Source organism: Pituophis catenifer, unplaced genomic scaffold (genome assembly GCF_029215685.1).
Source record: "Pituophis catenifer annectens isolate HBS135680 unplaced genomic scaffold, rPitCat1.0.hap2 SCAF_7, whole genome shotgun sequence".
NCBI classification, from domain to species: domain Eukaryota; kingdom Metazoa; phylum Chordata; class Lepidosauria; order Squamata; family Colubridae; genus Pituophis; species Pituophis catenifer.
Window position 1 is genome coordinate 2,210,410 of NW_027256887.1, and position 27,745 is coordinate 2,238,154.

Here is a 27,745-nt window from a genome sequence, read left to right on the forward strand (position 1 = left end):
CTTCGCATGCAAAGGACCTAATTTCTGGAATGACGTCATCAACTTCGTTCTCCATTAATGGACGCCCCCCCCTTCCCCAAGCTATTTTATCAACCACGGGTTTCACTATAGTTGGATAATGACAATATTTGTCTTAAATGTGAATTCTGGTGAGTGAAGGAGGGGAGAGAGAAAGAAAGGAAGAAGGAAGGGAAAGAACAGAGAAAAAACCAAACATTCGGTAATCATTTCACTAACCTGGTTTGCTAGTTGGAACTGTGCAGTTCTCCCTTGAACACGTTTCCACCATTGTCGTTAAGCTTGTCGAAGAGACGGTGCCGCTGTCTGATACGTCAACCACCACCACAACGGTGACACAACGGCATGGAAAAAAACGGTTAGGGCTCGTCACATTTTGAAAGTTGAAGTGAATAAATTCAACCACACCTCTTTCATCATCATCATCATTTAATGATCCCATAATCCCTTGCGGGGTAGAGTCTGGGCAACTGAATGGAGCTAGGCAAAGCGTTTTAATGGCCGGATGCCTTTCCTGCTGCCAGGGCGGAGTTTTGTTCAGCAGATATATTCTCATTGTGCCCAGAGAGAGAAATATCTGCCTCTACCTAGGATCGAACTCACAACCTCCTCATTGTGAGGCGAGAACTTCCGCTCTAGGCACCACTTTTTCAACCACACCTCTTTGCTAACCATTAAATTATGTGCCCTCGTTTCTCAGGCTTCCACGTGAATTTGAAAAAAAAAACCAACGTATGGGGCAATTTAAGGAATCAATTCTCTAAATTTAACGTAACTCTTAGACAGGGTGCCCCTATTTTAATTTTTATTTTTTTAGAGCCTTCAAAACGGTGAAAATTGGGAGTTTTGTGGACAATGCGGATTAATTTTTCTTCTTCTTCTCATTATTATTATTATTGTTGTTGTTATCTTTTATTCATTAAACATGAAACATCATCATCATCATCATCATCATCATCATCATTATTATTATTATTATTATTATTATTATTATTATTATTATTATTATTATTATTATTATTATGAGCCTGGATAACTCTGCAGACTAAGCACTGTAATTAAACACCAACTGTCTGCAATTACTGCAGGTTCGAATCTTGCCAGGCTCAAGGTTGACTCAGCCTTCCATCCTTTCTAAGGTAGGTAAATTGAGGACCCAGATTGTGGGGGCAATAAGCTGACTTTGTATAAATATACAAAAGGATGAAGGCTATTGCTTAACGCACTGTAAGCCGCCCTGAGTCTCCGGAGAAGGGCGGCATATAAATCAAATTAAATATATATATATTATTTTTATTAATTTGTAGTAGGTATTCTTTTTTGTTTACCTAGTAGCAAAGATTTAAATAACATCTGCACAAATATGCATTTCTTCTTAAAATTAGGAGCTTTAAATCCAAATATTCAACTATTAAAAAAACTACTGGTAATTGAATTTTAAAACCTTTTGAATATTTACTCTGGCAAGAGGGTAAATCTGAAGTTCAGTTTCCACCAAAGAAGACAAAAAAAAAAAAAAATCAAATCAAAAGGATTTTGATTTGATAATCAAATCAAATTTGATAATTAAGGAGCCTTGGTGGTGCAGCGGACTAGAGTGCTGTTAAAATAGCACTTAGCTGCCAGCTGCCTGCAATTACTGCGAGTTCAATTCTCACCAGGCTCAAGGTTGACTCAGCCTTCCATCCTTTCGAGGTAGGTAAAATGAGGACCCGGATTGTGGGGGCAATAAGCTGACTTTGTATAAAAAAAGAACACCGCTTAGGTGGGGTGGGGGCAAAAGCCCTACTAAGCAGGTATATACAAAAGTATGAAGGCTATTGCTTAACGCATTGTAAGCCGTCCTGAGTCTCCGGAAAAGGGTGGCATATAAATCGAACAAATAAATAAATAAAATTCTATTGAAGCATAAAACTGCAATCAAAATAAAAATACCTGTGTTTCATATTTACATTATATCACGAGCTTTCATTGAAGTTTCTGCTTAAATAAAAGAACTCCTGTCAAATCACTTTATCTCCTTAAGGGGAAAAATTAATTCAGAGCTACCAACTGTCAAAATATTAAAATAATATCCGTTTATTTAAAGCATGGCATTATTTTTTAAAAGGCCGATAGGGAGGACGTTGTGTTTGCATGCTGCTCTTTTGAATTTTGAATATTTAAACGTTCCCAAGGTCGAAAATGCTGTCGGGTGCTCATTTGCAAATTCGTGCAGAGTGGAATAAAATATTAAGTTGGCTTTTTCGACGTGAATAAGCAACATATGCATCAGATTTATTGCATTAAACACCACTTGGGCCGTGAGCATTATATAGGACAGTGATGGCTAACCTTTTTGCCGTTGCGTGCCAAAAGCGGGGGGAGTACCGGGGGGGGGGGGTCGCGTATGCACGTGCCCACACCCATAATTCACTGCGCCCTGCCCCCCCCATGCATGCCCGCATGCTCTCCCCGCTTTTGACACACAATGGCACGGTGGGCATGATAGGCCCGTTTTTTCCCTCTCCCCAGGCTCCAGAGGCTTTATAGAAGCCTGGGGAGGGCAAAAACTGCCTTCCCCACCACCCTGGAGGCCCTCCGGAGGATGGAAATATGCAGAAGCTTCTGTGCATGCGCAGATCACCCATGATGACATCGTGGCGGGTGGGTGGAGCCTCCTGCCAGTTTTACTACCAGTTCTATAGAACCGGGCTGAACCGGGAGCAACCCACCACTGCTCATACCCCATTTTCGGCCTAGTAGGCCCCCCTGAAGCCTCCTGGGAGTGAAAATGGGCCACCGGGGGACTCCTGGATGCTGGGGATGGGGCCAGCCAGCAATTTAAATACCAGGTTGCCTGAACTGGCCCAAACTGGCTGAATCCCACCACTGCTTTCAACTCAGTGAATGCTCCTGGTTATTTATGCTTGACAGCAGTGTTTGCTTAACAACAAACACTAAAAAAAAAGGTCGTAAAATGGAACACAGGCACATGGTGGCTGCTTAACCACCAGTGTGACCGGAGACTCTAATTCCAAGGTCAATTGCGGTGGTAAGTCGAGGAGAACCTGCCCCACCAAAATGGAATTGGTTGAAATATCGTGAGATGCTAGGAGCCGTACCTGTGAGGGATGTTTTATTTTTCAACCTTTCCACGTCCATTATGAAGTCATCCTTCAGAAACAGGAAGCCAACGATGGAGAAGAGATAGACCAGGATGAGAGCTAGGACAGCCGTCAGAATGATGGACCTCCCGTTCCGCGTGACGCTTTTGATGACGTTCAGCAAAGTCTCCTCGCGATACACCAAGTCAAACAACTGGAGAAGAGAATAAACGAGAAGGAAGGAGATTAATCTCATAAATCGCATAAAACAAAGCAACCACTTCACGATCGCACGGCCCAACATTCGAGGACCCATCAGGACAAATTTCAGCAGTCCATCACTATTTAAAAGACTCTTTTGAAGACCGCAAAGTCCACATTTTGGACAGAGAGGACTGCTCGTTTGAAAGAGAGGTCCAAGAGGCCATCTATGTCCAAATTGAACGGCTCTCTCTCAACAAAGGGGAAGGGATACAACATCATCTATCTTCAATCTACAACAACAGCTCCTTCCAGCAGTTCCAAGATGGCTCCACACTCATTTGCACCACTCAGGTGACCCTGAGGACACAGATAAACCTCCTAGTGGCCTCAATGACTCTCAGAAAGAGTACTAACAACCAGATGACTGCAAGGAATATAAATCCTTCCATTTCCTCACCATTCAGTCAAAGTTGAAGAAGCTTCTTGGAGGAGAAGCGAAACGTCTTCAAAGAAAAACCAAGGAAGTCCAGATGCCTCTTGAAAAAAAGCACTTTTGGGACAACCATGACCTGGATGACTGAGAATCTCCACAGACATTTCAATCACATGGGAGGTTTTTAAGAAGGGACAAGACAGTCCCTTGTCTGAAATGGATAGGATCTCCTGCTTAAGCAGGGGGTTGGAGTAGAAGACCTCTAAGGTCCCTTCCAGCTCCATTCTGATTGATTGATTGATTGAAATGTTCTATGGCCTTATGTCACAAACTCTCCTGTGGTATTTTTAACGTCGCAAAATGTTCTATAAAAATTGCCAGATTTAAATTCCACAGGAGTTGGAAGCTCCTAAAGAGCTTTACCCAAATTCCCAATAAATAATAATAAATTAATATCTGTGGAGCCTCTGAACACTTCCCAAGATGAATGCAGTAATTCTGCCTGCAAATATATTACAGCTACTTCCTTGTCAGAAACCCAAGCTTGCCTGCTCTTTGTCTAATGAAGGCGTTCAGATATGGGACAGGAAGCTACCATGACCCTGTGCTTCTCATGTGATAGCAGCTGAAAACAGGGGTGGGCTTCAAAAATTTTAGCAAGGGGTTCTCTGCCCGGTTGCTGGTGGGCGTGGCCATGGTGGGCGTGGCCTAGTTGGCCTTCTGCACCACGGGGGGGGAGGCATTTTTGTCCTCCCCGGGCTCTGGAGGCTTCCCCCGAGCCTCTGGGAGAGCGAAAACGGCCTCCCCAGGCTCCGGAGGCCCTTTTCGAACTTCCGGTAGGCCCGTTTTTCACCCTCCCTGAGCCTCCATGCACACCCTGCACTTACCTGTATCCAAAATGGGCCGCGTGGGGACTCCTGGGAGGGGCGGGGCGGGGTGGCCAGCCAGGAGTGGGATTTGGGGGTTCTCCGAACTGCACAGAATCTTAGCTAGAGGTTCTCCCGAATCTGTGCAAACCCCCAGCAGCCCACCCCTGGCTGAAAAGCTATATAGGTGGTCCTTGACATATAACATTTCAATCAATCAATCAATCAATCAATCAGAATAGATCTAGAAGGAACTTCTAGTCCAGCCCCCTGCTCAAACAGGAGATCCTATCCCATTTCAGACAAGGGACTGTCCAGTCTCTTCTTAAAAACCTCCAGTGATTTATTTAACGACCATTAAAAGTTATAATGGTACTGAAAATAGTGACTTACAACCAATCTTCACACTTATGACGGTTGCAGTATCGCAGCGGTCCGACCAAATTTGGACACTTGGCAACTGATTCATAGTTATGATGGTGGCAGTGTTCCCTTTTGCAGCTTTCCCACATATTTAAATTCAATTGGGGGGGGAGCCAGGTTCACTTAATGACCAAATGACCAGGTGATTTAGAAATAGAAATAGAATAACAGAGTTGGAAGGGACCTTGGAGGTCTTCTAGTCCAACCCCCTGCCCAGGCAGGAAACCCTAAACCACTTCAGACAAATAGTTATCCAACCTCTTCTTAAAAACTTCCAGTGTTGGAGCATTCACAACTTCTGGAGGCAAGTTGTTCCACTGATTAATTGTTCTCACTGTCAGGAAATTTCTCCTTAGTCCTAAGTTGCTTCTCTCCTTGATTGGTTTCCACCCATTGCTTCTTGTCCTGCCTTCAGGAGCTTTGGAGAATAGCTTGACTCCCTCTTCTTTGGGACAGCCCCTGAGATATTGGAAGACTGCTATCATGTCTCCCCTGGTCCTTCTTTTCATTAAACTAGACATACCCAGTTCCTGCAACCGTTCTTCATATGTTTTAGCCTCCAATCATCCCCTAATCCTCTTTGTTGCTCTTCTCTGCACTTTTTCTAGAGTCTCCACATCTTTTTTACATCGTGGTGACCAAAACTGAATGCCGTATTCCAAGTGTGGCCTTACCAAGGCATTATAAAGTGGTATTAACACTTCACGTGATTTTGATTCTATCCGTCTGTTTATGCAGCCCACATTTGCTTAACAACCTTGATAAAAAGATAGTAAAACTTAACAATGGCCTTGCTTATCAATTCTGGTTCCACCTCTACGCATGACAGAATTTTAAAGAAAAAGAAAAGAAACTATTTTCTTCTTTGACAAGAAACAGAAAACAAACATACTCACCAAGAAGCTGTAAAAAAATTCATGCACGCAGAGGCCCAACATACAGACCAGGACATAAGCCACGTGGTAGAGAAAAGCCATATCCATGATGACAGCTCGGTAGCCACGGGTGAATGTCCCACGATTGCCAACGAAGCTCACCAAAAATACAATTTTGTTACAAAGCTGCACAAAAAAATAAATTAAAAAAAAATACAATCTTATTACAAAGGTGGAGAGAAGCAACAGAGACAGTACCTCTCAAGATTTACAATGTTATCCCTATTGCTTGCATTTCTCTTCGGTGAACCTGTGTCCCAGATAGATGCTAAGAATTTCTTTTTTTTTTTAAAAAAGTGTTTCTATAGAATTAAAGCAGCCATAGATAGGCAGGGCCAAGAGACAACAGGACCAAGTTATATTTTTTAGTAATGTGACATAATATTGGAATACTCTGTGAATAACAAAGTTGGTTAGGTTATGAGATGGGAGGTGTGGAAATTTAATAGAAGGGAGGGAGGAAGGAAGGAAGGAAGGAAGGAAGGAAGGAAGGAAGGAAGGAAGGAAAGAAAGAAAGAAAGAAAGAAAGAAAGAAAGAAAGAAAGAAAGAAAGAAAGAAAGAAAGAAAGAAAGACAATGATAGATAGATAGATAGACAGATAGATAGATAGATAGATGATAGATACTGTGTTTCCCCGAAAATAAGACATCCCCTGATAATAAGCCCAATTGGGCTTTTGACCACATGCACTAAAATAACCTCCCCCCCGAAAATAAGCCCTCCCCAAAAATATTTAACTGCATGCACAGCTGGTCCCCGCCATTTCCTCTTGTTAGGGTTAGGGAGACAGAGCTGGAAATCAGGTAAGATGGCAAGAGGATCCCCGTCTTGCTCCAGGCGCCCCAAAATAATAAGACCTCCCCGAAAATAAGGCCAAGAGCTTATTTCAGGGTTCAAAAAAAAATATAAGACAGGGTCGTACTTTCGGGAAAACATGGTAGATATGGATGGATAGACAAATATAGATATATTGATTGATTGATATGGATGGATGGATAAAAGATAGATAGATAGATAGATAGACAGACAAGATAGAGATACAGACAGACAGACAGATAGATGATAGATAGATAGATGGATAGATAGATAGATAGATAGATAGATCGATAGATCGATAGATAGATCGATAGATAGATCGATCAATAAATAAAAAGTGTACCACTTACAACCTGTATATTGGGATGGTTTGCAGGCAGAGTAAAGAGGTGGAATTTCTGAAGAAAAGTCAACTTCAATAGGCCTTTATCATGCAAACGTATCTGTCCTTCACTTGACTTAAACTGGAATTAATGAGGCTTGAGACACACATGGATTATTTGCCAAGGTGGCTGGTTCCATTTCCCAGCCACGCTAAATCAATACGGAACAAGAGATAACGGATTACATCTCGATGAATTGTGGGAGGAGTTTTTAAAAACTTACGTTAGCGGCGCCCAGAAGGATCAGCGTGGGCCCGAGACCAATCGTATAGATAGATCTGAGCATGACAGAGACCAAGAATGGGCGGATTCCAACAGGTTTTGGGAAAAAGAAAAGGAGGGACGTACAGACGGCCACAGCGATCCAGAGGAGAATGGAAAATAATGGAGAAAGCGTCCCTAGATGGAAGAAGAGACATCATTATATTTTAGAATATAAGAAGTAGACCATTGTCATCATCTTCTTCTTCTTTTAATGGCCCCGTAATCCCTTGCGGCATGGAGCCGGGAAACGTAATGAAGCTGAATGTTTACTGGCCAGATGCCTTTCCTGTCACCAGTGCGGAGTTTTGTTCAGCAGATACATTCTCAGAATGCCCAGAAAGAGAAATATCTGCCTCTGCCTAGGATCGAACTCACAGCCTCCTGATTGTCTGGCGAAAGCTCCACCTCTACGCCACCGCACCACAATATAAGAAATAGATCCCTGAATTAAATCAGTCACGATCCAATCAATATTTTTCCTGCCTGCTACAAGGCAGAAAAAAAGGGACGTGAACAATTTCATTTTATAGTAAACCTATCGATGTCGTTAAATAGAATTGAAGGATTTCCAATAGGAAAAAAAAAAGGAATAATTCAGTTGTTAGCTGTGGTTGGTTTGGTGAACTCTTAAGAAAAAGCTTTACAGGTGGTCCTTACAACCATTTGATTAGCAATTGTTCAAAGTCAGAAGGGCACGGAAAAAAGTCCTCACACTTATGATCATTGTAGCATTTCCACAGTCACATGATCAAAATTTGGGGGGTCTGGCAACCAGGATATATATAAAATGGCGCCACCAAACCACGATTCCCTAATCACTATTTGTGGCCTGGCCAGTCATCTCCTCTAATTAAGACTTGAGGACTTCAACTCCCAGAATTCCCCAGCCAGCATGGGATTCTGGGAATGGAAGTCCCCATGTCTTAAAATTGGTAAGGTTGGGAAACCCAGGTTTAGAATAGAATAGAATTTTTATTGGCCAAGTGTGATTGGATACCCAAGGAATTTGTCTTGGTGCATACGCTCTCACTGTACATAAAAAGAATAGAATAGAATAGAATAGAATAGAATAGAATAGAATAGAATAGAATAGAATAGAATAGAATAGAATAGAGGAGAGGAGAGGAGAGGAGAGGAGAGGAGAGGAGAGAATAGAGAATAGAGAATAGAGAATAGAGAATAGAGAATAGAATAGAATAGAATAGAATAGAATAGAATAGAATAGAATAGAATAGAATAGAATAGAATAGAATAGAATAGAATAGAATAGAATAGAATTTTTATTGGCCAAGTGTGATTGGACACAAGGAATTTGTCTTGGTGCATACGCTCTCAGTGTACATAAAAGAAAAGATACATTCATCAAGAATCATAAGGTACAAGACTTAATGATAGTCATAGGGTACAAATAAGAAATCAGGCATCAATCAATATCAATATAAATCGTAAGGATACCAGCAACAAAGTTACAGTCATACAGTCATAAGTGGGAGGAGAAGGGTGATGGGAACGATGAGAAGATTAATAGGAGTGCAGACTTAGTAACTAGTTTGAGGGAACACTGTTTAGCAGAGTGATGGCATTTGGGGAAAAAACTGTCCTTGTGTCTAGTTGTTCTGGTGTGCAGTGCTCTATAGCGTCGTTTTGAGGGTAGGAGTTGAAACAATTTATGTCCAGGATGCGAGGGGTCTGTAGATATTTTCACAGCCCTCTTTTTATACAGGTCCTCAATGGAAGGCAGGTTGGTAGCCATTGTTTTTTCTGCAGTTCTAATTATCCTCTGAAATCTGTGTCTGTCTTGTTGGGTTGCAGAACCAAACCAGACACTTATAGAGGTGCAGATGACAGACTCAATAATTCCTCTGTAGAACTGGCTTCTTGGGCAGTTTGAGCTTTCTGAGTTGGCGCAGAAAGAACATTCTTTGTTGTGCTTTTTTGATGACGTTTTTGATGTTAGCTGTCCATTTTAGATCTTGCGATATGGTAGAACCTAGAAATTTGAAGGTCTCTAACTGTTGATACTGTGTGGTCTAATATTGTGAGAGGTGGAAGTATGGAAGAGTCTGTCCTAAAATCTACCACCATTTCTACGTTTTTGAGTGAGTTAGATAGAAAAGGTGTATCTAAAAGGGAATAGGCTTGAATTATGAGATATTTTACCCAGAGTTGAAACTGAGTTGCTGAAGGCGATAAATACATTATGAATAAAAATACATTAAAGAATGTTTGCAGTGATACGAGAGGAATGCTCGTTGGATATGTGGGTCTACAGGTAGATTTGCATTCTGGTGATGCTATACCACTGCCTGAGAATCTGAATGATTTCCAGCAAATAGATTGTATTGTACACAGTAGATTGTATTGTGTATTGAGAAACACAGGTGCGGAAAAGAATATTTCAAAAGAAAAGGGAGATGTGTTTGACGGGGCGGGGGTGGGGAAAAGGACTGAAGATTGCAGGTTATATAAAAATGATGGAAACACAAAGCAAAAGATGAATTTGTATACTTTAGGAGAAAGTTTCCTAAAGATGTGGAAAGTGTTGGGTGTGAAATATTAGGTCCCCACAGGAAGGTCCAACTAAACTGATTTATTGCTAAAAGCCCATGCATGGGAATCTTCTCAAATAACAGATAGATCCTGCTTCAGAGGTGCTATTCAGCAGGTTCTGACAGGTTCTGGAGAACTGGGAGCGGAAATTTTGAGTAGTTTGGAGAACTGGCAAATACCACCTCTGGCTGGCACCAGAGTGGGGAGGGAATGGAGATTTTGCAGTATCCTTCCTCCTGGAGTGGGGTGGGAATGGAGATTTTGCAGTATCCTTCCCCTGGAGTGGGGAGGGAATGGGGATTTTGCAGTATCCTTCCCCTGCCACACCCACCAAGCCACACCACATCCACCAAGGCATGCCCACAGAACCAGTAGTAAAAAAAAAATTGAATTCCACCATTGTCCTGCTTGGCGTTAAATACGGGTCAATGGAATTCAAAGGGAGTTGAACTTAGTTCATTTGTGACTATGTACGGATTCTAGGCAGATCTCTCTTTTAACCCCACCTCCACGTTCTGCCACTCCTTCTCCTACAGAAATGGATGGATTCTGGCCAACTTGTTTTTAAAAATTCCCTTCTTATAATCGGAACTTGGTAGATAATTGGGATAGATGGATCTCACCTCAATGAAATGGTCAAAAGATGGGGTCTCATCCCTACTACCTTGCATTCAGAAATCTCACACCGTGTCAGTTTGCTCTGCAATGCTGGTTAGTCTCAGGATGGATCCCCACGCTTTTGGGGGGGGGGTGTCTAAGTTTAGGGTTAGCATTCCAAGATTGCAATTTTGTAATATACATCTGCAATTCCAAGGGCACATCATCATCATCGTTTAACGACCCCCATAATCTCTTGCGGGTTGGAGTCTGGGCCACTGAATGAAGCTAGCGGAGTGTTTTACTGGCCAGATGCCTTTCCTGTCACCAATGCAGAGTTTTGTTCAGCATATATATTCCCAGTGTGTCCAGAGAGAGAAATAACTGCCTGTACTTAGGATCGAACTCACAGCCTCCTGATTGTGAGGCGAGAGCTCCACCTCTAGGCCACCGCACCACTCCTAATTCCAAGGGCGCATGACATGAGCAAAAAAAAACTCCCAGCTCATCAGTTAGATGAGCACATGACAAATGAGCACATGACAGATCTGATGCCCCAGGCGATCTGGTCATCTGGAAAGCGCATAGAATCCCAGGACTCTCTGAATGAAAGTGAAAAGTGAGGAAGAAGATCTAACTGGCTTTTAAATAGCTATACAGTAACTGGACCATATGCAATTCACATGTTTCTTTCACGAGCATTGTTCCACAACCTGCAGAGTTATGGCTGTGGTTGTTTGTTTTTTTTTTCACAAAAGAGCATGACTTCTCCTTAATTTAACCCTGACTTGCAAATATTCTCTTCTATTGAGTTTGCATTTTTCTCTAGCTGCTTGATCCTGGAAAATCTTAGCAAAATGGGAAGAGGGGATCCCACCATTTCAGATTTTGTCATTTATGATATAAAAAAACCCCATAAAAACAGGCTGAGCCAAAGAACTTGCCTCCAGAAGTTGTGAATGCTCCAACACTGGAAGTTTTTAAGAAGAGGTTGGATGACCATTTGTCTGAAGTGGTGTAGGGTTTCCTTCCTCAGCAGGGGGTTGGACTAGAAGACCTCCAAGGTCCCTTCCAATTCTGTTATTCTATATTCTAATCATGGAGAGCCTTGAGGTTTTAAAAAGAGAGCCTTGGTAGTACAGGGGTTTAAGGCACCCTGTTATTAAGCTTATTAAGACCAGCTGCCTGCAATTACTGCAGGGTTCGAATCTCGCCAAGGCTCAAGGTTGACTCAGCCTTCCATCCTTTCTAAGGTAGGTGAAATGAGGACCCAGTTTGTGGGGGCAATAAGCTGACTTTGTATAAATATACAAAAGGATGAAGGCTATTGCTGAGCACATTGTAAGCCGCCCTGAGTCTTCGGAGAAGGGCGGCATATAAATCAAATTAAAAAAAAAATAAAAAATAAAAAATGGCCCTTTTCAAGGGAATGGAGGACTGTCTGTAAAACTCTTGAACTTTTAGGTGTATGAAATGTTGTTTTTTTTTCTCTCCAGTGGGACCGGTCTATCGGGGCAGCCTGGTCTACCCAATTATGGGATGGCATATACTGCTTCCGTTTAATCTTACTCAATCTCTCCCCTGGTATAGCCAACAAAGCGAGGAGAGCCCATGGCTTAGAGGTTAATACATCTACCTAGTATGCAAGCAGCCCAGGTTTGAATCCCAGAAGGTTATGGCTAGCTGGCGAGAGCTAAATAGATTTATTTATTTATTTTATACGTATATATTTTAAACATTTCTATTTTATAGATATATAAATAGATCTATCTATTTATTTATTTAGGAGATCAACCCTGACTGCTCTTTAGAAGGCCAGATCCTGAAGATGAAACTCAAATCCTTTGACCACCTAATGAGAAGGAAGGACTCACCGGAGAAGAGCCGAATGCTGGGAACGATGGAGGGCAAAAGAAGAAGGGGACAACAGAGAACGAGGTGGCTGGATGGAGTCACTGAAGCCATCGGAGTGAGCTTCAATGGTCTCTGGGCAGTGGTGAAATTCAAATTTTTTTACTACTGGTTCTGTGGGCGTGGCTTGGTGAGCATGGCAGGGGAAGGATACTGCAAAATCCCCATTCCCACCCCACTCCTGGGACAAGGATACTGCAAAATCCCCATTCCCACCCCACTCTGGGGCCAGCCAGAGGTGGTATTTGCCGGTTCTCCAAACTACTCCGGGGAATGGTAGAGGACAGGAAGGCCTGGAGGAATGTTGTCCATGGGGTTGCGATGGGTTGGACGCGACTTCGCGACCAACAACAACAAATTATTTATTTGTCTCTCTTTATTTCTCTGGGGTCAGGTGGTTACCAGTGGTGGGTTCCTCCTGTTTCGGCCCGGTTCGGCTGAGCCGGTAGCGGTGACGATATGACATCACAGAACCAGTTCTCTTTGTTTGGGAGCTGGGCCCTCCCGTCCCCGCCCCCCATGTTATTCTTACCTTTTATTTGGCCCCGCCCCCAATCTATTCGCTGCCTCCCGAGTCCCAGCTGATCGGCTAGAAGAAAAAAAACTGTTTAAACTCTTGCCGCGGGGCTTCAAAGGGCCGCCCTACAGCTGATCAGTATTAAAAGGCAGTGTGGTGGTAGACCGGTGCCTCCAAAAACAAATGAGTAGACCGGTGCCTCCAAAAACAAATGGGTAGACCGGTACAGCTCTGCAAGCAGTTAAAAGCCTGGTAGATCAGTACCTCTGCTAAATCCTAAAGAATTGTCACATGACCATCAAACCACGCCCACAAAATAAGCCACGCCCACAGAACCAGTAGTAAAAAAATGTAGAACCCACCCCTGGTGGTTACTATCTCTAACAAAGGAAAGATCTGTAGTTTTGTAACTTTCATAACCCAAGCAACGTACCTTCATCTCCATCATCTCCAAATGGGTAGAAGAGGGCCACGGCGAGATTGATGAAAACGGCGAGATTGAACGATATGCTTCCCCACAGAGAAATTTGCCGGGAGAACCAAAATAATGCTGGATTATCTAGGAAGGAAAGGAGGAACAATTATTGTTCATCTCAACCAAAAATTGTTGTTCCAGATGTTGTGAGCATTCCGTTGCAGGAGACTTTCAAAAAGAATCGTATTTGCACAAAAGTGGAAAAGTGAAGAGATCCTGACTGATGAGAAGGTGATTAGGAAAATATTAGAATGTGCAGAAATGAATAGGTTAACGATTGCAGTTAAGGAAAAAGAACAAACTGAATATTATATGACAATGAAGTTATTTTATCAACGGTTAGAGAATAAAAATTGGAAGGAGGGGTTTTGGCTCAGCTTGCTAAGGCTGAAAAGGATGGCCAGAATCCTTCATTAACCACCTCGTAGTTGGTGAAAATGGCATATGGATTAACTTTCAGCTACTGATCCAGGGGTGAAATCCAGCAGGTTCCGACAGGTTCTGGAGAACCGGTAGCGGAAATTTTGAGTAGTTCGGAGAACCTGCAAATACCACCTCTGGCTGGCCCCAGAGTGGGGTGGGAATGGAGATTTTGCAGTATCTTTGCCCTGGAGTGGGGTGGGAATGGAGATTTTGCAGTATCCTTCCCCTGAAGTGGGGTGGGAATGGAGATTTTGCAGTATCCTTCCCCCTGGAGTGGGGTGGGAATGGAGATTTTGCAGTATCCTTCCCTTGGAGTGGGGTGGGAATGGAGGTTTTGCAGTATCCTTCCCCTGCCACGCCCACCAAGCCATGCCCACCAAGCCACGCCCACAGAACCGGTAGTAAAAAAAATTTGGATTTCACCACTGGAATATTTTTACCCAGAGTTGAAATTGGGTTGCTGAAGGCGATAAATACGTTATGAATAAAAGACATTAAAAAATATTTCCAGTGATGTGAGAAGTGTTCTAGTTGGATATGTGGCTCTACAGGTAGATTTGCATTCTGGTGGCTGGTCCCAAGGTAGTGGTGGTATTCACCGGTTCAGATTGGTTCAAACGAACTGGTAGTGGCGACCTGCAGGTGGGCCTGCCCACGCGTCCCGGCCAGTGGTGGATTGTCCCCGGTTTGGACCGGTTCTATAGAATCAGTAGTAAAACCAGTGGAAGGCTCCACCCACTGACCCCAACGTCATCAGAACACTTCTGCGCATGCACAGCCCCCTTGCGAACTGGTAGTAAAGATAGGTAGAACTCACACCTGGTCCCGGCGCTATTCCATCCTATTTAGCCACGCTTTCTGAGCCACGCGCATGCATGCACATTTTCGGTGCGCGGCGAACCAGTGGTAAAATCATGTGAAACCCACCGCTGCTCCAAGGTCCCTTCCTACTCTATTATTTTACGTTCTATCTTGCTTTTTACGGTCAATACATGGACAAAGCAGAACCTTTACCACAGAACTTCCCCCAAAGTTAGAGACTTGACTTTAGATCTCTTCCGAGTAACCGCCAAACAGACAAATCCTTACAAACACCGTACTCACTCCTAATTTTCCTCTGCCACTTCATTTCGTTATACAGATCCTCTGTCTGTTGGAAAAAATCGTTGACTTTGCTCCCTTGTTCGTCTCTTTCCGTGGTGTTGAATACGCGGCATTTTGATTCATGGGTGAGGAATTCACAAACGTTTGGCACGGGAAATACTATTTGCTCCATGGTTCTGTCGTGGCGGACAATCTGCAAAGGTCAAAAAATATTTGTACTTATAACTGCTGGGAATACAGGATGCCACTTCCTTAGTTTCTCTTTCTTTTCTATTTTTCTTTAACATTTTTCTTTTCTTCTACTTGTTTTTTCTTTTTCTTTGATTTCTTTCTTACTTTTTCTTTTTTGCTTTCTTCTAGTTTCTATTAGCTTTTATCATCTTTTTAAAAAGTTTTAATAATATATATATATATAATAAGATATGGGTGTGGCCTACTGATGAAAGCAAACGAGCTAGAAATGGATCTGTTTAGGTCTCCCACCTAGCAGTTAGAGCTTGCTAGCTGTTAGAAAAGAAAAAAGCCCAGAACCGAGTAGATGTGATTCTACTGAGCTGGAGCTACAAAAAAACCTTGGTTACGTAGGGAAAACCTGGCTAGAAGAAAAAAACACACACACATATATATATATATATGTATAATTTTTATATATTTAAAAATTATACATATAGGATTATCTTTCTTTCTTTCTTTCTTTCTTTCTTTCTTTCTTTCTTTCTTTCTTTCTTTCTTTCTTTCTTTCTTTCTTTCTAATCTATCTATCTATCCCTATCTATCTATCTATCTATCTATCTATCTATCTATCTATCTAACCCATAGTTTACTACCTGCTCATTCCTGGTGACAATGTCACCTCATCAAGTGACAGAAAGAAGATTCCATGAAGAACTCACTCTCTCTTATTTCCGCAAATCTGGTATTTCAAATAAGGATCAGCAGAAGGAGTCCTCCATGACAGGGGTCTCCAACCTTGGCAACTTTAAGACTTCAATTCCCAGAGCTCCTCAGCCAGCTGGCTGAGGAACTCTGGGAGTTGAAGTCCACAAGTCTTAAAGTTGCCAAGGTTGGAGACCCCTGTTCCATGAGACGGAATGTAGCACTGAAGCCTACAAATATTTTCAGCTCAGCAAACAACCGTTTACCTCAATTTGGGCGGTATGGTTGGCATAATACTTCAAAGCTTCATCTCCTTCTTCTGGATCTGCCCCTGGTTTCAGCATGTGTTGTAATGCTTTATTATGACGGGACAACTGGAAGTAAACGGAGGCGGGGGGGAAACAAATGTTAGAAATGCCATCTGGGTAGCTTGTAAAACTAAAAGGCAAAAGACATCGCCAGATAAATCTTCAGTTCCACTGAATAAACCATCTAACCGAATACAACGAGTTCTCGCTTAGACTTCTGATTATTTATTGAAATGCACGGCCTGCGGTCTGCAGCATTAGAAGTCCTAAAATCGTAGGGCCGGAAGGGACCTTGGAGGTCTTATAGTCTAACCCCCTCCTCAGGAGTCTTGTAGCATCACAGCCAAATGGTTGTGAGCAGTGGTGAAATCCAATTTTTTTTTACTACCGATTCTGTGGGCGTGGGTGTGGCATGGTGGGTGTGGTGTGGCTTGGTGGGCGTGTCAGGGAAAGGATACTGCAAAATCTCCATTCCCACCCCACTCCAGGGGAAGGATACTGCAAAATCCCCATTCCCTCCCCACTCCTGCAGGGAAGGATATTGCAAGAGCCCCATTCCCTCCCCACTCTGGGGCCAGCCGTAGGTGGTATTTGCCGGTTCTCCGAACTACTCAAAATTTCCGCTACGGGTTCTCCAGAACCTGTTAGAACCTGCTGGATTTCACCCCTGGATCAGTGGCTGAAAGTTAATCCATATGCCATTTTCACCAGCTACGAGGTGGTTAATGAAGGATTCTGGCCATCCTTTTCAGCCTTAGCAAGCTGAGCCAAACCCCCTCCTTCCAATTTCATCTGATGTTCAATTAGCGGCTGTCACCCGAACCCCATTATCTTGTCTCATCCAGAGGATAACTCCCAGATTATGACAAGTGACAGGCCTCGCGATATGATAGGCGTCAAGAATTTAATCAATGCAAACGAAGGTGGAAGCACACGAGATGTTCAAGATGAATCATTCAAGCAGAAGTTGGTTTCCAACGAAGCCCCCAAACCACAGTAGCTAATTTTACACCGAGGCGGATGCAAGGTTTCATCAGACCATTAGACAGATTTACATATAAGTAATTACTAGAAAAAGTGGCTTCTGGCAATGAGTGGCCCAACCACCAACCCTTGCTTCAAGATGGTCTCCTGGGGGGGGGGTTAAATATTTCCCACCCCTTCTTAAAAGTACTTCCTGCAATGTGTGTAAATTCATTGCTAAGAAAATTCATCCTCCATTCCTTAGTGGAGAAAAATAATTTTCTTAACAAACCTATCCCATGTTGCAGAGATATTTTTGCTGAAGGTTTTGTTGAAGGCAACATCTACACAATGCTTTAAGTCATTTGCAGTCTATCTGGCCAGCTAATTCCACCCCTCTTATTTTATCCTCTTTATTTTATTTTTAAGACCACACCTGGAATATTGCATCCAGTTTTGGTCATCCACCACATTGTAAAAAAAAAAAAAAATGTTGAGACTCTGGAAAAACGGATGGATGGATGGATGGATGGATAGATGGATGGATGGATGGATGGATGGATGGATGGATGGATAGATGGATAGATGGATGGATAGATAAATGATAGATAGATAGATAGATAGATAGATAGATGATACATAGATAGATAGATAGATAGATAGATAGATAGATAGATAGATAGATAATAGATAATAGATAACAAAGATGATTAGGGGACTGGAGGCTAAAACATATGAAGAACAGTTGCAGGAATTGGGTATGTCTAGTCTGATGAAAAGAAGGACCAGGGTGACATGATAGCAGTCTTCCAATATCTCAGGGGCTGCCCCAAAGAAGAGGGGGGTCAACCTATCCTCCAAAGCACCTGAAGGCAGGACAAGAAGCAACAGATGGAAACTGATCAAGGAGAGAAGCAACCTGGAACTAAGGAGAAATTTACTAATAGTGAGAAAAATTAATTAATGAAATTACTTTGCTTCCAGAAATTGTGGGTGCTCCAACACTGGAGGTTTTTAAGAAGAGATTGGACAACCATTTCTCTGAAATTGTATAGGGTCTCCTGTGTCAGCACTTCAAGCTGCATCTACTCTAGTGCTGACATAAGAGGGAGAAGCAGAGGCGTCTGGAAAGGGACGTTTGACTTTTCACCTACTTATTTTCCCTGGAGATAATATCCCCTAGGAGATGGGATGGGAGGGGGGAAATTCCTTTGAGCTGGAGCAGTAGATTAGGGGTAGAGTGACTTGGAAGATGGCCAATGAGTGCAGAGGAGTGGGGAAAGGAAAGGGAGGGTTTTGGGTCTGGAAGTCAGTGTTGGCTTCGATGAGTCGGAGGTAGAAAGTCGTGCTTAATAAATGGGAATTTTTCTTCAAAGACTTTGTTTGAAATGCAATTTATTTGAGACGACCTTGAAACCTGACATCCTGCTTGAACAGAGGGTTGCACTAGAAGACCTCCAAGCTCTCTTCCAACCCTGTTATTCTATGTTTTATGCCCTATTTGCCATACTAGCTTGAGGCCTCTTTATATCTGTCAAATCTCTGATTTCTTCTGCTTCTGGTAAGCTCAACCACAAGTAATGACAGGAAAGGATGTTGCATTGAAGGAAAAAAAAAGTACAAATGGCTACTGCCTTTTAAACAGCTGTTGAAACTGAGAGTCTGAATGCCTCTAAAATAATATTGTCGGCCCACATAAGATTAAAAAGAAGAACCTGTGTCTAGTTTTTTTTTTAGCTTCCTCTAATCAGCAAAGAGATTGGAAACCAACTACCATCTATTCACTTATCTTAATTAAAAAAAAAACCAAGCTAAATTATATTCACTATGGTTAAGTTTTATAGGGACACGGTGGCTCAGTGGCTAAGATGCTGAGCTTGTCGATTGAAAGGTCGGCAGTTAGGCGGTTCGAATCCCTAGCGCCGCGTAACGGGGTGAGCTCCCGTTACTTGTCCCAGCTTCTGCCAACCTAGCAGTTCGAAAGCACATAAAAAATGCAAGTAGAAAAATAGGGACCACCTTTGGTGGGAAGGGAACAGTGTTCCGTGCGCCTTTGGCGTTGAGTCATGCCGGCCACAGGACCACGGAGACGTCTTTGGACAGCGCTGGCTCTTCGGCTTTGAAACGGAGATGAGCACCGCCCCCTAGAGCTGGGAACAACTAGCACGTATGTGCGAGGGGAACCTCTACCTTTACCTTTTTATGGTAAATTTGGAAGACCAACAGACTTAGCTGAATGGAGCCAGTCTGTTCCAAAAACACATCAAAAGTGAGAGATTTATTGATATGCGGCTACCGAGATACATTCCAGCAGCGTGGAGGACATGAGTTGTGAAGTACTGAACAGCAGGAAGCAGAAAAAAAGAAATACGACGGAGATAAAAATCACTTAAGGAAGCAGTTTTTGACAAGTATCCGTAACAAAGCTTACTCAGGAAACGGGTATAAATCTCCCTTTTCAAGATCAAAAGATGTGACCAGCGGCCCAGTATTTGTTTCGTTCATTCCGTCTTAAAAAATGCACAAACTTGGAAATGTTAAGATTTATTTATGTTATGACAAACGTTTTAACTTGACTTAGATGGGTTTTGGGGGCTGGGTCAGGAAAAAAAATAACTTGGATATGATTTATATGATTTATATTTTTAGATGCTGACAAAAGTGTGTATAGTCCAGGCGATGGTTTTCCCAGTTGCAATGGATGGCTGTGAAAGTTGGACCATAAGGAAGGCTGAGCGCCAAAGAATGGAGGCCTTTGAACTCTGGTGCTGGAGAAGACTCCTGCGAGTCCCTTGGACTGCAAGGCCATCCAACCGGTTAGTGCAAGAGGAGATCAACCCCGAGTGGTCTTTAGAAGGCCAGATCCTGAAGAGGAAACTCAAATACTTTGGCCACCTAATGAGAAGGAAGGACTCGCTGGAGAAGTGGCCTGAGGTTGGGAACGATGGAGGGCAAAAGAAGAAGGGGACTACAGAGAACGAGGTGGCTGGATGGAGTCACTGAAGCAGTCAACGTGAGTTTCAATGGACTCCAGAGGATGGTAGAGGACAGGAAGGCCTGGAGGAACGTGGTCCATGGGGTTGCGATGGGAGTTAACAACAACAACGATTTAGGGTTCAGTTTTGAGAGCTGGCTGTTTCGAAGGAGCAATTTAGACTGCTTGGGAATGAATTAATTATCCCCATGTTTAAACATGATTTACTTAATCCCCTTGGGCTTTATATAAGCATTTGATTTTAATTTGTCATCGTTGTAAACTTTACTAGTAAATTTAAGAGGATTGTAATCTAATAATGTTAACCATTCCAATCTAGTATTATTATTATTTTTTTGATGCCCACTCTGAGTAAGGTGGGCAGTCCCTCTGTTTGATAACAACGTACCTGGTGAGCTAATATATAGATATTGTGCCCAACATCTTTTGGTGAAATATTGTCATCTCCGTTTTCCTCTTCTTGATCACTGTCAAGACCCTGGTTATAGGCGTTCTTCATGACGTCCACCTTGAAAGAAAATTTCTTTGATTGTTAAATCGAATGAGCTCTTTGCCCTCTTTAGTTTCATGTAATACCCTCTGCATACTCTTAATGCCTTTCCCCAATCTCAATTAAATAATCTCTTTATATCCCACCATATTTTTTAAAATCTGTTTGCCGTGGATGAAGGCAGGACAAGAAGCAACGGATGGAAACTCATCAAGGAGAGAAGCAACCTAGAAGTAATGAGAGATTTCCTGACAGTGAGAACAATTAACCAGTGGAACAACTGGCCACCAGGAGTTGTGGATGCTCCAACACTGGAGGTTTTTAAGAAGACATTGGACAGCCTTTAGGGTTTCCTGCTTGGGCAGGAGGTTGGACTAGAAGACCTCCAAGGTCCCATCCAGTGGTGAAATCCGAATTTTTTTACTACCGGTTCTGTGGGCGTGGCTTGGTGGGCGTGGCAGGGGAAAGATACTGCAAAATCACTCCAGGGGAAGGATACTGCAAAATCCCCATTCCCTCCCCACTCCTGGGGGAAGGATACTGCAAAATCTCCATTCCCACCCTTCTCCGGGGGAAGGATACTGCAAAATCTCTCCATTCCCAACCTACTCCTGGGGGAAGGATACTGCAAAATCTCCATTCCCACCCCACTCCTGGGGGAAGGATACTGCAAAATCTCCATTCCCTCCCCAGTCTGGGGCCAGCCAGAGGTGGTATTTGCCGGTTCTCTGAACTACTCAAAATTTCCACTACCGGTTCTCCAGAACCTGTCAGAACCTGCTGGATTTCACCCCTGCCTTTCCCCAATCTCAATTAAATAATCTCTTTATATCCCACCATATTTTTTTTTAATCTGTTTGCCGTGAATGAAGGCAGGAGAAGAAGCAACGGATGGAAAGTAATTAAGGAGAGAAGCAACCTAGAAGTAATGAGAAATTTCCTGACAGTGAGAACAATTAACCAGTGGAACAACTTGCCACCAGGAGTTGTGGATGCTCCATCACTGGAGGTTTTTAAGAAGACATTGGACAGCCATTAGGGTTTCCTGCCTGAGCAGGGGGTTGGACTAGAAGACCTCCAAGGTCCCCTGCTATTCCTCTTTGTGTTTCAAATAACTTTTAAACACATTATATAGATGGTGTTTTACTTACAGCAGTTCGTTTCGTGAATATTCAAATTTATAATGGCCCTGAAACAAATGACTTAGGACCGTTTTTCACACTTACGACCGTTGTGGCATTTCCCCCATGGTCACGTGATTAAAAATTCAGACGCTTGTCGACTGACTCGCATTTATGACGGTGCAGCATCCCAGATGTGTGTGTGTGTGTCATGTAATCCTCATTGGCAGCCTTCCAACAAGCAAAATCACCAGGGAAGCCAGATTCACTTCACAAATGGGTTATTAACTTAACTGCCGCAGGGATTCGCTTAACAACGGCAGCAAGAGAGGTCGTCAAATGAGGCAAAATCCACTTAGCAAATTTCTCACTCAGCAACAATAAATTTGGGGCTCAAGTGCGGTCGTAAGTTGAGGATTCCCTGCGTTCTAGTCAGTGCAGGGATCAAAACCAGCTTGGCTAGCTCAAAACCTCAATTCATTTTGATTAACAGCCAAAAAATAAAAATTATTATGCTGGGTAGGACAGCAAAAATAGGGAGGAATATGTTGAGATTAACAGTAAAAATGGAATGACAAGTTGGATTTAACAACAGAAATAAAGACGATAATGATGAGTTCAACAGTAAAATATAATGATTATGTTGGAATTAACAGCCAAAAAATAAAAAAATGATTATGTTGGGAACAGTAAAAATGAAATGATTGTGTCGGGATTAATAGTAAAGTAATGACGATGATTATATTGGGAGTAATAGTTAAAATATTTTTTAAATGTTTACAATAATTGTAATGATCTATATTGTTCAAATATATCCATCTAAGCAAAAAGGAAGAGAAAAATTGAATGATATTTGGTTAGCATCGAAGATTCAAGTAATGGGTTTTTTGCGATAATGGCCTAGTTAAATTGATAGAATTTAGAGAAAAGTTATCTCTATTTTAGAGTAAAATATCTATTTATTTATTATTTATTAATTAAATTTGTATACCGCCCTACTCCCGAAGGACTCAGGGCGGTGAACAGCCATAAAATAAAACATATAGATACAAAATTTAAAATAGAGATAAAACAAATTAAATAAATTTGGCTGAACCATTTTAAAACCCCAATAATTTATTAAGTTGTGTTGATTGGAAATTAAGATTTGGTAGTGATTTGTACTAATTCGTGACCGGACGGATCAATGCTTCGTTTTGGAAAAGATGTGCTTGTTTATGTTTGGGTTTTAAAAAAAAAAAAAAAAACTTTTTTCAAAAAAACCAAACAAAGCTCAATTCATTTTGTTGTTGTCATTGTTTTCGATGATAAAACCACCTGAAAAGATACTTACCAGCTCTTTTGGTCTCATGTTGAAAAGGACCCTCTCTGCATTTTCGCTATCATGCCTGCTTTCCATGACAGCCAGCAAAAGTTTCGAGGCGTTATTCTGAAAAGCATCCAAGCCAATTAAGATGTAGTTAAAATCTATTTCATGGACCGATGAACCGAAGCTGCAGGCGCAGGTTTCCTTACGAGAACAGGGGCCTTTTAAAGGCCTTGAATCTTTTTATGGATTTTTGTTTTGTTTTATGGGTGACATCGTGGCCTGATCACTCTAATCACAGAACTAATTAAAAAATAAATACATATTTATAAGTGCCGGATGTCGGTAAAGAGGCCTTTTTATGCAGCTGCTTTCACACCGTGCATTGACTTAATCACTGTGGCATTTGCAACCACTGCAAAAAAACAAAAAGTTATAAAATTGGGTTCGGTCGTGTGACCAACCCATTTTTTACGACCATTGCAACTTAAGACCCTTATGGACAGGCTCCATTATGGTTGTAATTTGAGGACTCCCTGTGAGGACAACCGACCTAGAACTAAGGAGAAACTTCCTGACAGTGAGAAGAATTAATCAGTGGAACGCCTTGCCACCAGAAGTTGTGGGTGATTCATCACAGGAGGTTTTCAAGAAGAGATTGGACAACCTGTTTATCCAAAATGGAATACGGTCTCCAGTTTAAGCAGGGGGTTGGACTAGAAGACCTCCAAGATCCCTTCCAACTTTGTTATTCAGATGCCTGCATGCTTTGGAAATGGGACATGTCCAGTTGCTATGACTCAATTTCCAGACAACTCTACCTGGATGACTGAGAAATTTTTCATCAACAATCTTCACTGGACGTTCACCCGTTCGCTGATTTGGGATAACTCACAGTTGAATCTGTGAGTGATGCTAAAAAGCACTATGGTCCCTGAGAATATTCACAATACTGGTTAGTCAAAAGCGGAATTCTTGTTGAGCCTGGAATTCTATATGGAATGAAATATGTATGGAATATATGGGATCCTTGGTGAAATCTGAGCTTGGTTGTCTTCCTGCAGATGCTTCATTACCCAAATTAGGTAACATCATCAATGCTGGAAGAGAGGGGGTTTCAGGGGGGGAGGAGGAGGAGGAGGAGGAGGAGGAGGAGGAGGAGGAGGAGGAGGAGGAGGAGGAGGAGGAGAGAAGAAGAAGAAGAAGAAGAAGAAGAAGAAGAAGAAGAAGAAGAAGAAGAAGAAGAAGAAGAAGAAGAAGAAGAAGAAGAAGAAGGTGGAGGAGGAGGAGGAGGAGGAGGAGGAGGAGGAGGAGGAGAAGGAGAAGGAGGAGGAGGAGGAGGAGGAGGAGGAGGAGGAGGAGAAGGAGAAGGAGAAGGAGGAGGAGGAAGAGAAGGAAAAGAAGAAGAAGAAGAGGAGGAGGAGGAGGAGGAGGAGGAGGGGGGGGGGGAGAACTGTGGGGCCCTTGGTGATCTCTGAGCTTGGTAGTTTTCTTGAAGACGTTTCATTACCCAACTGAGTAACATCATCAGTGCTAGAAGGAAGTGGGGTTTGTGGAGAGGAGGAGAAGGAGGTGGAGGAGGAAGAGGAGTGTGGGGTCCTTGGTGCTCTCTGAGTTTGTTGTTTTTCTTGCAAACATTTCATTACCCAACTAGGTAACATCATCAATACATCATCAGTGCATGTCAAACGTTCGCAAAAAAAACCCCACCAAGTTCAGAGACCACCAAGGATCCCTCATTTCAACCTTGAACTACAAATATTCTTGCAGGATCCAATCTGGGTCGGTCCCCAGGACTAGGAGTTTAGTCTCCTGAACTTTCAGACTCATGGTAGAGCCCATCTTCAGGGAACGTCTCTCTACCAGAATGTATCAACTGAGAAGTTCTCCGAAGATGGGTTCCAGCACGAGTCTAAAAGCTCGGGAGACTAAACCTGGTGACCGACCCAAATTGGGATCCTACCACCTTATCCTGGGACACGTATCTTTGCCTTCCTTCATTCGTAGAAATATTCCTCTTCTCCTGACCATGGATGAGATACTTCTGTCCTTCTTCCATCCATCTCTAAGAGCAACAGTGGGAAGTTAGTGAGGTTAGGACTCTGAGGACAACGTGGTAGAATTCCATACCTTCAACTGTAGCACTAGGTCCATCCGATATTTTCCAAGGGGATTGATATCATTTAGGATCAGCGCGATGATGATGTCGATGCCATTGGACTCATGGGTGGCTATGCAGGTCTACAAAGGCAAAGAAAGAAAGACATTTCAGATGACAACACATCCCATTAAGAGATTGCGCCCTTCCTCTTCCTCTCGTTCTTTGAAAGATGAATAATGTCCTAAAGGATTTTGTGCAGATCAGCAAACCCAGGAGAAGGTCCGGTTGATTTCATTTGTCATGCATGCTTTCTACCAGGGAAAACATACACAAGGATAGACAGAATACCTGTGTACTGCACCACTGTAATCATTTGTTAAGGAATTCGCAGAGTAACCCTTGAGTAGCAAGGGTGTGCACATGAAAACAATTGAGGGTAGATACAAATAAACACAATCAACACACAGATACACTGAATTGTGTTTACTTTCAGGAAATAGTAAAGCACAGTCTAATAAACAGTCCAGGTCATACACATATAAAGCAGGAGATAGCAAAATCCAGGGATAATCCAATAACAAAGTCTTCTTACCAGTCGTCGTAGTCATTCACAATAAACAGTTCTTCTGGATTTGCAAACAGAGATATCAGAGAGCAAGAACAGCAAAGAGAAACAAACCATGTTTCTAGCTCCCTCTTAAGGACATTGGCTACAGAGCTAACCAATCAGGACACAGTATGATGCAATACGCCCTTCTCCGGAGACTCAGGGTGGCTTACAGTGCATTAAGCAATATCCTTCATACTTAATCGTCAGTTAATCCTTAGTTGAGTAACCTTTAGCATGAATTATGGCCTTACAATGTCTTCCCATGGAGTGAACCAAGTCTTTTAGTTCTGCAGCTGTTCTAATGTGAAACCAAGATTGAATTAACTGGGTTTTATTGCTGGGTGGCTTCTGACTAACAAGTTTCTTTAGTCGGCTCCATAGATTTTCAATTGGATGAAGGTCTGGGCTATTCCCAGGTCCTTCCAGCAGTGGAATAGGATTCTCTTGAATTTCCAAAAAAAAAAAAAAAAAAAAGTGGTGTTATTAGCCAAAATATACTTTTCCCAAAAGGTTTCCACAATTTTGGGCACTACTGTAGTAAGGCCATGTTCTGACACAGGTTATTAATTTATTTAATTTATTTATTTATTTAATTACATTTCTATACCGCCCTTCTCCCGAAGGACTCAGGGCGGTGTACAGCCATATTAAAACAAACCCATCACAAAAATTAAAAACCGTTAAAATAATTAAAGCAACTTGGCCGTTTTTTAAAACCCTTAACTAAAACCCCTTTAAAACCAATTTAAAACCCATTAACGTTAATTTATTCGGTCAGGCTGGCTTGATTGAACAATAGAGTCTTCAGAGCACGACGGAAGGCGCGGAGGTCGGGGATCCTTCTTATATCCGGGGGCAGCTCATTCCATAGGGCAGGAGCCCCCACAGAGAAGGCTCTCCCCCTGGGGGTCGCCAGCTGACATTGCTTGGCCAACGGCACCCTGAGGAGGCCCTCTCTGTGAGAGCGTATCGGACGGTGGGAGGCATTCGGTGGTAGAAGATGGTCCTGTAGGTATCCCGGTCCTAAGCCATGGAGCGCTTTGAAGATGGCGACAAGCATCTTGAAACGCACCCGGAAGACCACTGGGAGCCAGTGCAGCTCGCGCAAGAGAGGTGTTACCCGGGAGCGACGAGTCGCTCCCATAATCACCCGTGCGGCCGCATTCTGGACCAGTTGGAGCCTCAAGGGGAGCCCCATGTAGAGAGCATTACAGTAGTCCACACGGGAAGTGACAAAGGCGTGAGTGACCTTGCGTAAGGCGTCCCGATCCAGAAAGGGACGCAATTAGGGATTTTTGACATGAAGAAAGGAAATCTGAATTCACCTTCAGTTCAGATTCTTCCGTAGGGGGTAAACCCACCTGATTTTCATGGCAGGGGCCTTGGCAGTACTCCGTCAAACTTTCAAGGGTTTGATTTACCAAAGCTACATTTTTTTCTTTGATGTATAGGCCCAGGAGTCCTAGCCCGCCGGTGGTACTTCCGCAGATACAATCCAAAAACTGAAGCGTCTCGCAAACTAGGTTGTAGTTGGTCTTGTTGTTCTGGTTTCTTAAAAAGTTCTGGAAAAAGAGGAGAAAGGACACCACTGTACAAACCGACGAAAAGTAGACATGGGTTCAAATTGGAGGTAACGCTAAGCCACGGTTGAAAAGACTTCGCTATTATTACGATTCTGAGGGGATTTATCCTACTTTTAACTCAGTTTGAACTCAACATCTTTTTGGTAACGCGGTGACCAAAAGTGGATGTTCAAAAGATGTGGAGACTCTAGAAAGAGTGCAGAGAAGAGCAACGAAGAGGATTAGGGGATTGGAGGCTAACACATATGAAGAACGGTTGCAGGAACTGGGCATGGCTAGTTTGATGAAAAGAAGGACTGGGGGAGACAGGTTAGCAGTCTTCCAATATCTCAGGGGCTGCCCCAAAGAAGAGGGAGTCAAGCTATTCTCCAAAGCACCTGAGGGCA

At 42.7% G+C, this 27,745-nt stretch overlaps 1 protein-coding gene across 1 annotated transcript in view; it reads right to left on the reverse strand.

Annotated features, from left to right (window-relative positions):
* The window catches only part of ITPR2 (inositol 1,4,5-trisphosphate receptor type 2), a 169,853-nt gene that overhangs the window by 12,526 nt on the left and 129,582 nt on the right, over positions 1-27,745 (reverse strand). Inside the window, 11 exon segments of the mRNA XM_070947456.1 lie at positions 238-324; positions 3,123-3,318; positions 5,927-6,091; positions 7,389-7,564; positions 13,438-13,563; positions 15,007-15,199; positions 16,149-16,256; positions 20,537-20,656; positions 23,093-23,188; positions 25,196-25,306; positions 27,138-27,338. Of these exon segments, the coding sequence (XP_070803557.1) occupies positions 238-324; positions 3,123-3,318; positions 5,927-6,091; positions 7,389-7,564; positions 13,438-13,563; positions 15,007-15,199; positions 16,149-16,256; positions 20,537-20,656; positions 23,093-23,188; positions 25,196-25,306; positions 27,138-27,338 (1,579 nt within the window).